The 16,842-nt window shown below is 52.4% G+C and overlaps 1 protein-coding gene and 1 non-coding gene across 2 annotated transcripts; both read left to right on the top strand.

Annotated features, from left to right (window-relative positions):
- The first annotated feature begins 1,990 nt into the window (after positions 1-1,990).
- LOC114813090 lies at positions 1,991-2,128 on the top strand. Its single transcript, XR_003760701.1, has one exon. It is a non-coding gene; the product is annotated as a small nucleolar RNA SNORA7 (small nucleolar RNA).
- Positions 2,129-5,453: 3,325 nt separating this feature from the next.
- Positions 5,454-6,410, top strand: LOC100092234 (olfactory receptor 6B2-like). Its single transcript, XM_001511135.3, has one exon. The coding sequence runs from the start codon at positions 5,454-5,456 to the stop codon at positions 6,408-6,410; it is 957 nt and encodes a 318-aa protein (XP_001511185.3).
- The last annotated feature ends 10,432 nt before the right edge of the window (positions 6,411-16,842 follow it).

Here is a 16,842-nt window from a genome sequence, read left to right on the forward strand (position 1 = left end):
GGCAGGCCCCCGGACAGCGCGGCGCTTCAGGCCCAGGGCAGCAAGGGAACCCGGGAGCCACCATCGGCCCCCGGAGGATCCTGCGCCTCCCTCCCTTCCTCCCTCAATCAGGCCCCGGACGGCCCTGTGCCTCCCTCCCTCCCTCCCATCCGATAACCTGCCTGGCTCCCTCCCTCCTTCCCTCCCCTCGCTCAAGACCATCGACCCGATGCTCTTCTGGGTCAAAAGAGCCGAGGAAGGAGCGGGCCGGCCCCTGGCCACAACAACTCCCCAGACCACAGCGACGGCATTCACCGGCTTCTTCTCGTCGTCGGGATCGGGGGAGCCGGGGGCCCGAACCTTCCTCCGCTCGAAGGGCTCAGGAGCCCCAGGCTCCCACGCTGAGATACACCGACCTGGAGCTCCCAAATCCCCAGCAAGATACAGGGACCTGGAGACCCGACTCCCTCCGCCCCCAAACACATGCAGGGCCCTGGGCGCCAAATGCCCCCAGTCAGTCAGTCACTCATTCATTCACTCATTCATTCATTCAGCAGTATTTATCGAGCTCTTACTATGTGCAGAGCACTAGACTAAGCGATCGGAAGGTACCATCCGTCCACAGAGAGAGACCATCCCCGCCCAATGACGGGCTCGCGGTCTAAACGGGGGAGACGGACGGCAAAGCAAAACAGAATATAACAAGAACAAGACAACATCATCGAGATAAATAGAATTGAGGAGATAGACACCTCATTAACAAAATAAATAGGGTAACAAATATATACAAATGAGCAGTGCTGAGAGGAGAGGAAGGGGGAAGAGCGGGGGGGGAGGGGAGGGAAAGGGGGGCTCAGTCAGGGAAGGCCTCCTGGAGGAGGTGAGCTCTCAGTAGGGGATACAGGACCAGAGGGGGATACAGGACCAGAGGGCCCAAACCTCCCCTCGCACACATCAGGTTCAGGGACCTGGGAGCCCGGACCCCTTTCTCAACACCCTCCCACTCCCACCTGCATAGTCAGATATGGGGACCTAGAGCCCAACCTCCTTCCCTGTCAGATACAAGAACCAGGGAATCCAAAGCCCCTCACCTCAAGACAGGTGCAGAGTCCCAACGACACACTATAACAGTTGGTAATAATAATAGTAATGATGGCATCTGTTAGACGCTGTGTGCAGAGCACTGTTCTAATTGCTCGGGTGGATGTAGGGTAATCAGATTGTCCCACGTGGGGCTCACATTTTTTAATCCCCATTTTTACAGATGAGGTCACTGAGGCACAGAGAAGTTAAGTGACTTGCCCAAGGTCACACAGCAGACAAGCGGCGGAGGCGGGATTAGAACCCACGACCTCTGACTCCCAAGCCCGGGCTCTTTCCACTAAGCGACGCTTCTTCTCTATGTCTTGGTAGACATGGTCCCTGCCCACAGTGAGTTTACAGCCTAGAGGGGGAGACAGTCATTGATATAAGTAAATCATGCAAGGTACATTAATGCTGTGGGGCTGAAGGAAGGGTGAATAAAGGGGGCAAATCCAAGTGCAAGGGTGATAGAGAAGGGAGTGGGTGAAGGGGAAAGGAGGGCTTAGTCGGGTGAGGCCTCATGGAGGAGGTGAGCCTTCAGTAAGACGTTGAAGGTGGGGACCGTTATCATCTGTCAGATTTGAAGAGGAGGGGTTCCAGGTTAGAGGCAGGTGGTGGGCGAGAGGTCAAAGGGAAGATAAAATAGAGTAGGTTGGCATTAGAGTAGCAAAGCGTGCAGGTTTGTTTGGAAAGGGTAAGGTGGTTGAGTGTGTTAAAGCCGATGGTATGGACTTTCTGTTTAATGCCGAGGTGTATGGGCAACCACTGGAGGTTCTTGAGGAATGGGGAAACAGGGAGAGAATGATTTTGTAGAAAAATGATCCGGGCAGCAAAGGGAAGTCTGGACTGGAGTGGGGAAGAGACAGGAGGCAGGGAGGTCTAGCAAGGAGGCTGATGAAGTAATCAAGGCAAATAGGATAAATGCTGGGACCTCTCAGGGTCGCTTCTGGAGAGTTTCAAGTCCTCTACCAGTCTCGACTACAGGAGGGAGAGTCAGGCTGAGGCAGACCCATTCCATTCCTAGCTTGGGCAGTGGCTAGCGAGTGGAAGGCAATCTGCTCCAAGTCAAAACTGACCTGTACCAGGCAGCAGCGGCACGGGAGAGGGTCGAGGGTGGAGACTCAAGTTTACTGCGCGGAAGGAGGCGATGGTCAACTGCTTCCGTATTTTTAACAAGAAAACTCTATGGATCCACTACCAGAAGGATTGCAGATGGAGGTGGGGCGTTTTGGGAGAGACGCATCCATGGTGTCGCTGTGGGTCAGACACGACTCGACAGCATAAGACAACAACGACAACAACTTTGGATGGAGAGGAAAAAGAGGATTTTAGCAGTGTTGTTAAGGTTGAACCTACAGGATTTGGTTAGATTGAGTATGTGGGTTGAATGAGACATGCGTGGAGGATCATGTCAAGGTTACGGCTCTCCACCTTCAAGGCCTTATTGAGGCGCATCTTCTCCAAGAGGCCTTCCCTAAGTCTCATTTTCTCTTTTCCCACTCCCTTCTGCGTCAACCTGATTTGCTCCCTTTATTCATCCCTACCTCGGCCCCACGGCACTTATGTACATATCTGTAATTTATCTGTCAGTCAATTGTATTTATTGAGCATTTACTGTGACTGTACTAAGCACTTGGAAGAGTACAATGTAACAATAAACAGACACATTCCCTGCCCACAGTGAGTTCACAGACTAAAGGCGAAGACAAATTATACAAATGTCTGTCTCCACCCTAGACTGTAAATTCAATGTGGGCGGTGAATTTGTCTACCAACTCTGTTATATCGTATTCTCGCAAGTTCTTAGTACAGTGCTCTGCACACAGGAAGTGCTCAGTAAATAAGATCTTTAAGGTGACTAAGGCAGCATTAGAGGAGCAAAGCACGCTGACTGAGTTGTAGTAGAAAACCGGTGAGGTAGGAGGGAAGGTTTAGGAAGAGTAGGGAGATATGGATTGAACATTTCTTTGGAAAAATGATCCAGGTAGCAAAGTGAAGTATGGACTAGAGTGGGGAGAGAAGGGAGGCAAGGAGGTCGGTGAGGAGGCTGGTGCAGTAACCGAAGAGGAATATGGTGAGTGCTTGGGTCAGCCTGGTAGCGGTTTGGGTGAGAGGAAAGGGTGGATTTTAGCGATGATGTGAAAGCTGAACTGACTGAATTTGGTGACAGATTGAATATGTGGATTGAACGAGTGAGATGAGTCGAGGATAAGGCCAAGGTTACAGGCTTGTGAGACAGGGAAGATGATGGTGTTGTCTACAGGGAAGGGAAAGGCTAGGGGAGGACCGGATTTAGGTGGGAAAGTGAGTTCTATTTTGGACATGTTAAGTTTGAGATGTCTGCCGGACCTCCAACCAGAGATGTCCTGAAGGCAGGAGGAAATGAGACACTGCAGAGGAGAGACTTTGGGGCTGGACTTTGGTAAACTTGGGAATCATCCACAAAGAGATGGTAATTGAAGTCATGGGAGCAAACAAGTTTTCCAAGGGAGTGGGTGTGGGTGGAGAATAGAAGGGGACCTAGAACTAAACCTTGAGCGACTCCCATAATTAGAGGGTGGGAGGTAGAGGAGGAGCCCACTAAAGAGTCTGAGAATGAGCAGCCAGAGAACTAGGAGGAAAACCAGGAGAGGACGGTGTCAGTGAAGCTGAGGTTGGATCATGTTTCCAGGACAATGTCCACAGTGTCAAAGGCAACTGAGAGGTTGAGGAGGATTAGGGTGGAATAGAGACCATTGGATTTGGACAAAAAGAGGTCTTTGGTGACCGCAGAGAGGGCAGTTTCCTTAGAGTGAAGGGGGAGGAAGCCAGAGTACAAGGAGTTAAGGAGGGAATGGTGAGGAAAGTGGAGGCAGGCACGAGGATGCCTTTGGAAAGGAATGATAGGAGGGAGATGGGGTGTTAACTGGAGGACACCGTCAACCAACTCTTGTGTTGGACTCTCCCAAGTGCTTAGTACAGTGGCCTGCACCACGTAAGAACTCAGTAAGTACCACTGATTGATCTAAAAGAGTCAGAGTCACAATGGCCACAGTCGCCACCTTCCAGCAGAGTGGTTGGGGTTTGGGGACTGGTCGGGGCCCCAGTCGAGGTTGCCAGCAGCCAATACCTGGGCTTGAGCCTAAGGGGGAAGTCTTCCTGGAGGTGGTGGGAGACCACTTACAGCAGCTTTCCTTCCCCTCCTCCCCTGCTTTCCCCTCCCTCTCCACCTCCTATTTCACATCTACCCCAAGTCTTCTGGCTCTGGATTCCTCACCCTTCCTGCCAATCAATAGATGATGACACTTAGTGAAAGCAGAGCAGGGGCCCGGGGTTCCGGCAGGAAAGGACCCGGCTGGGGAGACAGAGCACTGGGACCACTGGGGGGAGGAGCTGCCAGGGCCCTGCAAGGCCCGGGGACTCCGTTTCTCCTATAGATACGATCTCAGTCATATTAGAGAAACAGTGTCACTCAGTGGTAAGAGCACGGGCTTGGGAGTCAGAGGTCGTGGGCTCTAATCCTGGTTCCGTCACTTGTCAGCCATGTGACTTTGGGCAAGTCATTTAACTTCTCTGTGCCTCAGTTCCCTCATCTGTAAAATGGGAATTAAGACTGTGAGCCCCATGTTGGGACACCTGCTTCTCCTGTGTCTCCCCCAGCGCTTTAGAACAGTGCACATAGTAAGCGCTTAACAATACCAACATTATTATTATATTATTGACACCCCATAGGGGGCTGGCACCGAGACCAAACCAGACCCTAGGTGAGGGAGGTGGGGGAGGCGATGGAGTAGGCCATGCCAGCTTCACCACCTCTTCTGCCACAACGGGCGCTGAGAGGAGGCCCGTGACCTCCCGATCGCGGGGGCCGGACCCCAGAAGCCACCCGAGGGCAAGGATGCCGGCCCCGGGGAGGGAGGAGCCGGACTCACCGCCCCGGGGGCTCCTGGGACACCAGAGGCCATTCCTACAGGGCCCGGGTCAGCATCCCTATCTCCCTGTTGACCCCGTTGCCCTCGATAAACGTGATGCTGGGCGAGGGCCCGATTACCTGTGAGGCCAGTGGGGCCACGGTGCCAAGATGAGACTGGGCACGGATGTGAATTCGGCAATGTCCCAGGATCTCACCTGGATGTCTCCTTCTGTGGAGAAGCCCTGAGCCTCCAACTCTTGAGGGGTCCGTGGCCCGGGAACTCTCCCGATCCCTTTGGATCTGCTCACCTCTCTCCGGAGGTGGAGCGCCATGTCTACAGGCCAACAGTCTCCCCACCAGGGCCAGCAGGATGTCCGGGGGCCAGTCCTGCCGCTCGCAGGGCTGGAGAGGAACCCGCGTCTCTCCCACGCCGAGGCCCGGCTGCTCGCCAAACCTTCCGGTTGTATGTTGCAGGGCGGCGGTTCCAGCGCTCAATGACATGAAGGCGGAAAACGCCACCCACGTCACAGAGTTCTTCCTCCTGGGGTTCCCGACCGGCCCCCGGCTGCAGCTGCTGCTCTTCGCCGTCTTCCTCGGGGCCTACCTGTTGGTGCTGGTGGAGAACCTCCTCATCATCTTGGCCGTCTGGGCCAGCGTCTCCCTCCACAAGCCCATGTACTACTTCCTGGCCAGCCTGTCCTTCCTGGAGACCTGGTACGTGACCAACATTGTCCCCGAGATGCTGGACAACTTCCTCCTCCGGTGGCAGCGGCAGGCGCAGCAGCAGCGCATCTCCTTCGTGGGCTGCATGGTGCAGCTCTACATCTTCAGCTCCCTGGCCTGCAGCGAGTGCGTCCTCCTGGCGGCCATGGCCTACGACCGCCACGTGGCCATCCGCCACCCCCTCCGCTACCCCGTCCTCATGAGCCCCCGGGCGTGCGGCCGCCTCGTGGTCTTCTCTTTCACCAGCGGCTTCGCCGTCTCCGCGGTCAAGGTCTACTTCATCGCGAACGCCACCTTCTGCGGCTCCAACGTCCTGAACCACTTCTTCTGCGACATCTCGCCCATCCTCAAACTAGCCTGCACCGACTTCTCCACCGCCGAGCGGGTGGACTTCGTGCTGGCGTTGGCCGTCCTGGTCTTGCCGCTGGCGGCCACGGTGCTGTCCTACGGCTCCATCGCCTCAGCGGTGGTGCGCATCCCCTCCGCCTCCGGCCGTCGCAAGTCCTTCTCCACCTGCGCCTCCCACCTCTCCGTCGTCACCGTGTTCTATACGGCGATCATCTTCATGTACGTCCGGCCCCGGGCCATCGACTCCCGGGACTCGAACAAGCTGGTCTCTGCCGTCTACACCATCCTGACCCCCGTGGTGAACCCTTTGATCTACTGCCTGAGGAACAAGGAGTTCAAGAGGGCTGTGAAGAACTCTCTGGGCAGGGGGCGAAGGTCCCACTAGGAGGTGGTCTCTCCCCCCGGCCCCGCCCCCCATCCCGAACCCCCAAGCTGGGACGCACAGCCAGAGAGCCAGGAAGCTCTTCCGGCCTCCGCCACCCTCTCGGCCCTGCCGTCCTCATGCTGCTGGCTGGGGAGGGGTCCTCAGAAGCCATCCCCCCACCCCTGGACAGCCCAGCGGAGGAGGGTAGCGAAGGAGCCTTATGCCACGCTGTATCTTCTCTCCGTTTCCCTGGCCACCTTGGCTTCTGGAGCAGGAAGGTGGCCGGGCAACTGCCGCTGCTGCTCCTGGGCCGTACCTGGAACCGCTCCCCTGGCTCCCGGCAGGAGGGAGCCCCCAAGGTTCCCCGTGGGAACGTCCTGGGGAGTCGGCAGCAGGAACCCACGAACCCTCGTATGTACTCAGGTGGCAGCCCTCTTGTGTACTCAACCTCATTTTACAGATGAAGAAACTGAGGCACTGAAAAGTGAAGTGACTTGCACAGGATCACACAGGAGGCAAGGGGCAGCACCAGAATTAGAAGTCAAGCCCTGAGACTCCCAGGCCCACATTCTTTCCGCTAGACCACGTTGCTGGAAAGCCCAGGCCCATCCTGGCTGAGAGCGGCTCAGAGAACGGAGGGCATTAGATCTTTGTGTCACCACTTGGAGGTCCCAGGGGCTAATATATATATACCCAGATCCTACCCTTCTAGAGAGAGTGGTCCCCGGAGAGCCCCACTGGCACTGACCCCGGACTCGGGGGCGAGACCTGCCCTGAGCCTTAACCCTGAATGTCTCTTCTGGGCCTGTTTGGGTCCAGCTGCACGGGCCTATCCTCAGACTGTGGCCTAAGGGGTCAAGCAAGGTCTTTGAATTTGGCCCCCTTCCTGCCACCCCCAAGTTACGCAGAGGGAGGAGACTTAAAAGGGACCGACATGCTGCCCTGAGGCCTGGGCAGCAGAAGGCAAGTGACTTACCTAAAGTCACAAAGTAGCTGAGTGGCAGAGCCGAGATTAGAATTCATGTGTTCTGAATCCCAGACCCAAGCTCTTTCCATCAGGCCACACTGCTTCTCGTCCTTCCTATTCACCTTCCCTTCTGCGTCACCTACGCATCTGGGTCTTAAAGCATTTGGGTTCTCTCACCTCCAGTTGCACAACATTTATGCACATCTCCTTATACTCCATCATTTTCCCTAGTTGTAATTTATTTTAATGTCCATATCCCCCACCAGACTCTAAGATCCCTTTTTTTTATGGTATTTGAGAAGTGCTTACTATGTGCCAGGGACTATTATAAGCACTGGGGTAGATCAAGCTAATCAGGTTGGATTCAGTCCACCTACCATGTGGGACTCGTAATCTTAATCCCCATTTTACAGAAAAGTGAAGTGACTTGTCCAAGGTCACACATCAGACAAGTGGTGGAGCTGGTATTAGAACCCAGGTCCTTCTGATTCCCAAACCTGGGTCTATCCACTAGGCCATGCTGCTTCTCTGAACTTCTGTTTCTCTTTGCTTCTGCTTCTCTTGTCTGCTCCTTATGGGCAGGGATTGTGTCTACCAACTTTATTGTATTTAGTACAGTGTTTAGTACAGTGGTCTGCACTCAATAAGCACTCAGTACCACTGACCGATTGATTCGGATCACAACTGGCTACAAGAGACATGATCTTTGCTGAGGGTCAGATAGAAGAAAAATGCAGAAACAGCACCAGGATTTCAGTGCTTAGGCCATGTGGGCTCTGGAAATTACTAAGCACTGTGAACCTGTTATTGGGCAAGGATTGTCTCTATCTGTTGCTGAATTGTACATTCCAAGCGCTTAGTATAGTGCTTTGCACATAGTAAGCGCTCAATGCTATTGAATGAATTAATGAATGAAATTTGACTGACTTGAGCAGTTCATCAGAACTCTAAGACTATTTCATAACGTCATGACTGGTCGGGTCAGAGCCAAGGCTGCCCTGTCTGAGCCATTCCCCAGTGCCAGGGGAGGAAAGCAGGGAAAGGCTGATGATTGGTTTAGTGATGTATGGTGAGTTGAGCCCTGTTGACCTTATTCTTTGCAGCCATGCTGGAGGATACAACAACAGTAACTTTGAGCATAAATTTTGATGGTGCAGGCCCTAGAAGCATCAAATATGACAACATATATGGAGAAGCAGCTTGGCCTAATGGAAAGAGCCTGGGCCCGGGCATCAGAGGACCCAGTTTCTAATCTCAGTTCTGCCAAATGCTTGCTGTGTGACATTGGGCAAGCCACTTAACTTCTCTGTGCCTTAGTTCTCCTGGCCTCCCTCCTACTTAGACTGTAAGCCCCATGAAGGACAGGGACTGTGTCCGACTTAATTGACTTGTTTCTGCCCCAGCACTTAGGACAGTTTGACACAAAGTAAGCACTTAAACATCATTGAAAACACACACACACAATAAGAGACACGCTCCTTGTGTTCACAATGCGGTCAAGGTGGACTACATGTTTTCCTTTTCAACCACACATACACTCAAGAGTGAATTTCACCCTAGTAGAATCTTCTTCCAGTTTGAAGGGAGACATACTCAGAAAATATGAAGCTTTTTAAATTCAACATAACCTGGTGGAAAGAGCATGGGCCTGGGAGTCAGAGGACCTGGGTTTTAATCCTGACTTTGCCACTTGACCGCTGTGTGACCTTAGGCAGCTCACTTAACTTCTCTGTGCCTTAGTTACCTCATCTGCAAAATGGGGATTCAATACTGTGCTTCCTCCTAGTTAGATTGTGGGCACCTGTGGGACAGGAGCTGTGCCTGACCTGATAATATTCCCAGTACCGAGTGAGGACTTAATGAATAGCACAATTATTTCACAGAGGTAAAATGCATTCCAGTGATACATATGACTTCCAAAGACAGGTTCCACCACAAAGATGTCCCCCCATTGATCCATCAGATCTTAACCCTCCCCATTTTCGAAACTCTCCTAAAATCCCACCTCCTCCGGTCAGGCTTTCCCGATTAATTCCCAACATCCCAATTCTTGTCAATCCAGAAGCGAGCCAGAAAATTGGTATTTGCATTCTATATTTATGCCCATGCCCAACCCTTAGCTCCATATTAGTCAATTGCACATTCTGGACACTTCAGCCCCATACATATGGATGAGATAAAGGCTGGAAATATAATCTCAATTATAGTCGAAAGAAGCAGCATGGCCTAGTGGGTAGAGCATGGGCCTGAGAGTCAGAAGGACTTGCGTTCTAATTCTGACCCACCACTTGTCTTCCGTGTGACCTTGGGCAAGTCACTTAACTTCTCTGGGCCTCAGTGACCTCATCTATAAAATGGGGATTAAGACTGTGAGCCCCAAGTGGGACAACCTGATTTTCTTGTATCTCCCCCAGCACTTGGAACAGTGCTTGGCACAGAGTCAGCGCTTAACAAATGCCATCATTATTATTACAGGGCTCTTAAACAACCCAATTATTTTGTACCTGCCCCACTGCTTAGAACAGGGCCTGGCACATAGTAAGCCCTTAACAAATACCATAATATAATGATAATAATATAATAGTAATATTATAGTATAATGGTATAGGGGAATAGTATAGTAATATAATAGTGTTGGGGAATTAGGGGAAAGGAGAGAGGACAGGCTAGGGGCATGGAGGCAGGACATCTCTTGATGGAATGACTGGATCATGAGGAGGAATAGAGACAGGGAAAGGAAGAGGGATAGAAGAGGGAGAGGAGAAGGAGAGGAGTGGGAGAAGGGTGGGATGGGGTAGGCACTTCCCTGGGATCGGATGGGTGGAAAGAGAAAAGCGAACAAAATACTAATAATGTTGGTATTTGTTAAGCGCTTACTATGTGCCGAGCACCGTTCTGAGCGCTGGGTAGATACAAGGTCATGAGGTTGTCCCACACAGGGCTCCCAGTCTTCATCGCCTTTTCCCAGATGAGGTCACTGAGGCCCAGAGAAGGGAAGTGACTTGCCCAAAGTCACCCAGCTGACAGGCGGCGGAGGTGGGACTAGAACCCAGGACTTTCGGACTGCCAAGCCCGGGCTGTCGCCACTGAGCCACGCTGCTGAGCTGGGGCTCAGGCGCCCTCTGCTGGCGGCCCCACGAGTCCGAGGCCTCGTAGCACGGGGCGACCGAGAGCCAGACACAGGGGGAGCATACTGGACGCCACTGATCTCATAGCCGGCATTCTATATTTATGGACACTTCTGCACATTCTGTATGCTACTCTCCTCTCGTTACTCCCGGTTGATACCTACCAGAACCGGCACTGATACATGATAATGTTGGTATTTGTTAAGCGCTTACTATGTGCAGAGCACTGTTCTAAGCACTGGGGTAGACACAGGGGAAGCAGGTTGTCCCACGTGGGGCTCACAGTCTTAATCCCCATTTTACAGATGAGGGAACTGAGGCACAGAGAAGTTAAGTGACTTGCCCACAGTCACACAGCTGACAAGTGGCAGAGCTGGGATTCGAACTCATGACCTCTGACTCCAAAGCCCGTGCTGTTTCCACTGAGCCACGCTGCTTCTCTATAATAGTAATAATCCAAAGCACTGTTCTAAGCGCTGGGAGGATACAAGGTGATCAGGTTGTCCCTCGTGGGGTTCATAGTCCTCATCCCCATTTTACAGATGAGGTAACTGAGGCTCAGAGAAGTTAAGTGACTTGCCCAAAGTCACACAGCTGACAAGAGGCGGAGCCGGGATTAGAACCCATGACTTCTGACTCCCAAGCCCAGGCTCTTTCCACTGAGCCACACTGCTTTGCTGAACGTGACAATGTCAGGTTCAAATATACTTTCTAATACTTCATCCTGGTATATTCGTTCTGAACCCTCTTCTTCCTCCTCCCACCTGTTTGTAGATTCATTCAATCAACCACATTTATTGAGCGCTTACTGTTCATTCAATTCATTCAATAGTATTTATTGAGCACTTACTATGTGCAGAGCACTGTACTAAGCGCTTGGGATGAACAAGTCGGCAACAGATAGAGACAGTCCCTGCCGTTTGACGGGCTTACAGTCTAATCGGGGGAGACGGACAGACAAGAACAATGGCACTAAACAGCGTCAAGGGCGTGCAGGGCACTGTACTAAGCACTTGAAACAGTTCGGCGACAGAGACAATCCCTTCCCAACAACGGGCTCACAGTCTAGAAGACATTTTCCAAGTCCTGGCACTAATCTTTTCCACAAGACGGTTTCTTATTTTTATCACTGGATTCCATCGTGATCATAATCGTGGTTTTTGTTAAGCGCTTACCATATGCCAAGCGCTGCACTAAGTGCCGGGGTAGATACAAGATAATCAGGTCCCACGTGGGACTAAGTAGCCATCATTAACGGTGATGCTTCAGGTGTTGTAATCATTCAAAAATAGAGACTATCTGCTAGGAAAAAAAAACATTTAAATAAAAACGAGGGGCCTCAGAGGGATGTCTGGTAGCCTTGAGTCTTTCCAGTGGCCTAAACACATTCACTGACCTGAAGGGCTAATTTTGGCACACACAGGGTTGTAGCTGTTTTACAGGAAATATTGGGAGGATCAACAGGTTGAGAAGGCCGGGTTTGATGAGGAATAGCGTGGGGAGGGACGGTGAGGCTAAGAGGAGAGTCTGAGCTCAGGGAGGAAAGGAGGAGTGGAAGGATGAATAGGTTACAGAGATCACGGATTCTAATCCCCGCTCCTCTGCTAGTCAGCTGTGTGACCTTGGGCAAGTCACTTAACTTCTCTGTACCTCAGTTTCCTCACCTGTCAAATGGAGATTAAAACTGTGAGCCTCACGTGGGACAACCTCATCACCTTGTATCCCCTCCCCAGTGCTTAGAACAGTGCTTTGCACATAGTAAGTGCTTAAATACCACAATTTATTTTTATTTATTTTTAAGAGCCTGAGAAACGGGCTGGCAGGCTAAGAGAAGAGCCTGAGTTCAGTGAGAAACGGGAGGGGGGCTGCTAAGGAAGAGCCTTAGCTCAGTAGGGAATGGGAGCAGGTAAAAGAGAGGTGGGCAGGACCAGGGAAAGACCTGAGCTCAGTGAGGAGTTGGAGGAGCCTGAGTCCGCTGCAGAACGGACTAGAGGCTGACCAGTTGAGGGAAGATGAAGATCCTTCATTCAGTAAGGAAAGGGTTGACAGGCTTTGGGAAGACGCCGAGTTTGGTGAGGAACAGGAGGGAGGGAAAGGGGACAGGCCACCTAAAGGAAGGGCCTGAGCTCAGGGAGGAATGAGCAAGGTGGGGATGGTCTCTGTTGCCGAATTGAACATTCCAAGCGCTTAGTACAGTGCTCAGCACATAGTAAGCGCTCAATAAATACTATCGAATGAATGAGCGGGGCAGAGAGATGAGGGGCTGAAAACGCGGAGCTGGGTGAATAACGGCTGTAGAGGGGGAGGCTGAGGGAAGAGCCTGGGCTCGGCGAGGCGGCGGGGGGGGGGGAGGACAGGCTAAGGGAAGAGCCTGAGCTTTTGAGGCGGGGGGAGAACACGCTAAGGGAAGAGCCTGATTGGGGGGGGGGGAGACGAGTTAAGGGAACAGCCTAAGTTCAGCGAAGCGGGGGGCGGACGGACTAAGGGAAGAGCCTGAGTTCAGTGAGGCGGGGGGCGGACAGGCTAAGGGAAGAGCGTGAGTTCGGGGGAGGGGAGGCGAGTTAAGGGAAGAGCCTGGGCAGGGGGAGGACAGGCTAAGGGAAGAGCCTGAGCTCGGGGAGGCGGGGGGAGGACGGGCGAAGGGAAGAGCCTGAGCTCGGCGAGGCGGGGGGCGGACGGGCGAAGGGAAGAGCGGGAGTTCTAGGGGGGAGGGGGACGCATTAAGGGAAGAGCCCAGGCTCCGTGCGGCACAGGAAGGGGGGCGGGAGGACCGCCTAAGGGAAGAGCCTGAGCCCCGCGAAGAAGCTGCGGGGGGAGGGCAAGACTAGGGGAAGAGCCGAGTGAGGAAGGAGCAGGGCGCTGACGAGCTTAATAATAATAATGTTAGCATTTAATAATAAAGATGGCATTTGTTAAGCACTTCCTGTTAAAAACAGCATTCTGAGCATAGCAGCTCTTGATCTAAATGACTCTGTTTTTGTCCCAGGAAGTCCCCCCCTTTCAGGTGGGATTCATTCATTCATTCATTCATTCAATAGTATTTATTGAGCGCTTACTATGTGCAGAGCACTGTACTAAGCGCTTGGGATGAACAGGTCGGCAACAGATAGAGACAGTCCCTGCCGTTTGACGGGCTTACAGTCTAATCGGGGGAGACGGACAGACAAGAACAATGGCACTAAACAGCGTCAAGGGGAAGAACATCTCGTAAAAACAATGGCAACTAAATAGAATCAAGGGATGTAGATCACATCCGCAGATTCCAAATTCCGGGGGACAGGAGATTGCTTCTTACCCGAATACACTTACTAGGTGCAAAGCACTGTTCTAGGCGCTGGGGAGGTTGCAAGGTGATCAGGTTATCCCACGTGAGGCTCACAGTCTTAACCCCCATTTTACAGAGGAGGGAACCGAGGCCCAGAGAATAATAATAATGTTGGTATTTGTTAAGCGCTTACTATGTGCCGAGCACTGTTCTAAGTGCTGGGGTAGACACGGGGGAATCAGGTTGTCCCACGTGGGGCTCACAGTCTTAATCCCCATTTTACAGATGAGGTACCTGAGGCACCGAGAAGTTAAGTGACTTGCCTAAAGTCACACAGCTGATGGGTGGCGGAGCGGGGATTCGAACCCATAATAATAATGTTGGTATTTGTTAAGCGCTTACTATGTGCAGAGCACTGTTCTAAGCGCTGGGGTAGAGACAGGGGAATCAGGTTGTCCCACGTGAGGCTCACAGTCTTCACCCCATTTTACAGATGAGGGAACTGGGGCCCAGAGAAGTGAAGTGACTTGCCCACAGTCACACAGCTGACAAGTAGCAGAATAGGGATTCAAACCCACGACCTCTGACTCAGAAGCCCGTGCTGTTTCCACTGAGCCACGCTGCTTCTGATTCCAAGCGCTTAGTACAGTGCTCTGCACATAGTAAGCGCTCAATAAATACGAATGAATGAATGATGATCCGGCCTCACTGGGCGGGGGCAAAGTCAGGAAAGCGGCCTCATTGGCTCGGTTTCCCTCCAGGACCCGGTTTTTAGAGCGGGTTGGGGGCGGGATTTGGAGAGAGTCAATCAATCAATCAATCAATCGGGATAATAAAAGCATCCGGCAGACGTGGGGAGGGGTGAGGACTCTGCTAGCTCCCGGTCCCCTTCACCCGCCCCCTTTGAGGGCTCTGATAATTTTTGATGAGAATATATCTAGGTTAATCGCCGATCTCAACTGTGATTGAGTCCCGGTTTCTCCTGGGGAAGGGGAGTCGCTCAGGGAAAGAAAGAACCAGATTGATTGATCCAACTGCAACTCCAACTGGGTGGGAGGGAGGGAACTGAGGAACAAGGTGGCTTTGGGAGGGGAGAAAGGAATCATTGTGTGCCTGCCTACCTGGGCATGTGCACATGTGTGTGTCTGTGTGTCACTCCCCCCCCCACACCAAGCCTTTAAGTACTCCCCACAACCCCCACATATTGTACACATTGATTGCTTCTCTCATCTGTAGTTTATTTTGTCTTTCTCCCCTTTTTGTCCGCAAACTTCTAAAGGATAGCGATCATGTCTACCGACTGTATTTTACTCTTCCAAAGTGCTCAATACAGTACTCTGCACAAAGAGCTCACTAAATTCCATTGATTGATTGGCATGTGGTGGTGCTCTCATGACTTTGTGTGTCTGCCTGTCGCGTGTGGATGTGACTGCCTGTCGTGTGCTTTCGTGTGGCTGCCTTTTTGGAGCAGTGTGTACGGATGTGCCTGTCGTGTGTCTGCCTGTCATTTGTATGTGCCGGTGTATGAATGGGTGTCAGGGGAAATTGCCTCCCATTGCCTATTTGCCTTCCAGTAAGAGGCTGAGGGCCCCAGATCATTGCAACCTCTACTAGAAGATGGGCCCCAAGCCTCATCTTGCTGCCCCGCCACCCCACCTTAAATTCTCCCCACTTCCCGTCCACACCACGCTTTCGTACAGTACGTCCTCTGCGCCACCCCCAAACCGGGGCTCCCCATGCCCAGATCGGAGAGGCGGGGCTGGCGAGGCCACGGGGACTACTCCTACCCCGATCTGCCCCCAGCTTTCCGGGTGACTGTGGCACGTGGTCTGGATGACACTGGGGTAGGAGTCTGGGCCCAGTCCCTGGCTGCACCCAGCCTGGGCCTCTCTAAACCAGGCTGGTCAGTCAGTCAATCATATTTATTGATTGCTTACTGTGTGCAGAGTGCTATACTAAGCCCATGGGAGAGTACAATATAACAATCAACAGACACAACAGAGACAATCCCTACTTACATGAGTTTACAGTCTAGAGGACTGTAGACTGGCTGGTCAAGGCTGATCCAACTTGTTTGGTATGGTGGGGGGGGTGTCACAGCCCGAAATCAAAAAGAGAGGGAGGGAGCCCCTGCAGAATGTTTTTCTGAGGTGCGGGCAGCTCAGAGTCTGGCTTGGACTCCGGGGACCACTCCCTTCCGCTGGAAACACTATCTAACCTTGATTTCTCTGACTACATCCTTTCCCGGTTCTCCTCCGACCTCTCCCCTTTGGTGCTCTCTTCCTGCACCTCTCACACCTGAAAAGTGGACGGGTTCTGGGTTTCCCAGTCTTCTCACCCGGGATTCCCTCAGCTTAAATTTCCAAATCCACTGCCCTTGTCCGTCCTGCCCTCTCACTGCTGCCAGCTCGGCCATCTCGCATTTCCTCTTGCCTCCAGAACATGGATGCATGGATATTCCCCCGCAGAACTCCTCAAGCTCACTCTCTCCAAAACTGACCCATTACTTTCCCCCATCCAAGGGCTTATTGAAGGCCCTTCTCCTTCAAGAGACCTTCCCTAAGCCCTCTTTTCCTTTTCTTCCACTCCCTTCTGGGTCACCCCGACTTTCTCCCTTTATTCATCCCCCTCCCAGCCCCACAGCATTTATGTGTGTATCTGTAATTTATTAGTTTCTGTCTCCCCCTCTAGACTGGAAGCTAGTTGTGGGCCAGGCGGTACCTGTTATACTGTTATATTGTTCCCTCCCAAGCACTTAGTACAGTGCTCTGCACGCAGTAAGCATTCGACACATACATTTGACTGATTGACTAATCTCATCTTCCCTCCCCAATCCTCTCTTCCACCTAACTTTCCCATCAGTTGATAATGCCCCAAACCACCTCATCTCTAAAGTCTTGGCATAACCTTGTCACCATCCTAGACTTCTTCCTCTCTTTCAACCTCCATATTCAAGCTATTGCTAAAAGTCCCTTTGGGGTTTTTTCCCCCTATCTTTTCTAGGATATTCCCCTTCCCCTTCACACAGATGGGCACTCCTCCCCTCTGCTACCCCCTCCAACCACACCTCTGACCCCTGAGCCAAGCGCTTGT

The sequence above is a fragment of the Ornithorhynchus anatinus genome, chromosome 6, assembly GCF_004115215.2.
Source record: "Ornithorhynchus anatinus isolate Pmale09 chromosome 6, mOrnAna1.pri.v4, whole genome shotgun sequence".
Classification (NCBI taxonomy): domain Eukaryota; kingdom Metazoa; phylum Chordata; class Mammalia; order Monotremata; family Ornithorhynchidae; genus Ornithorhynchus; species Ornithorhynchus anatinus.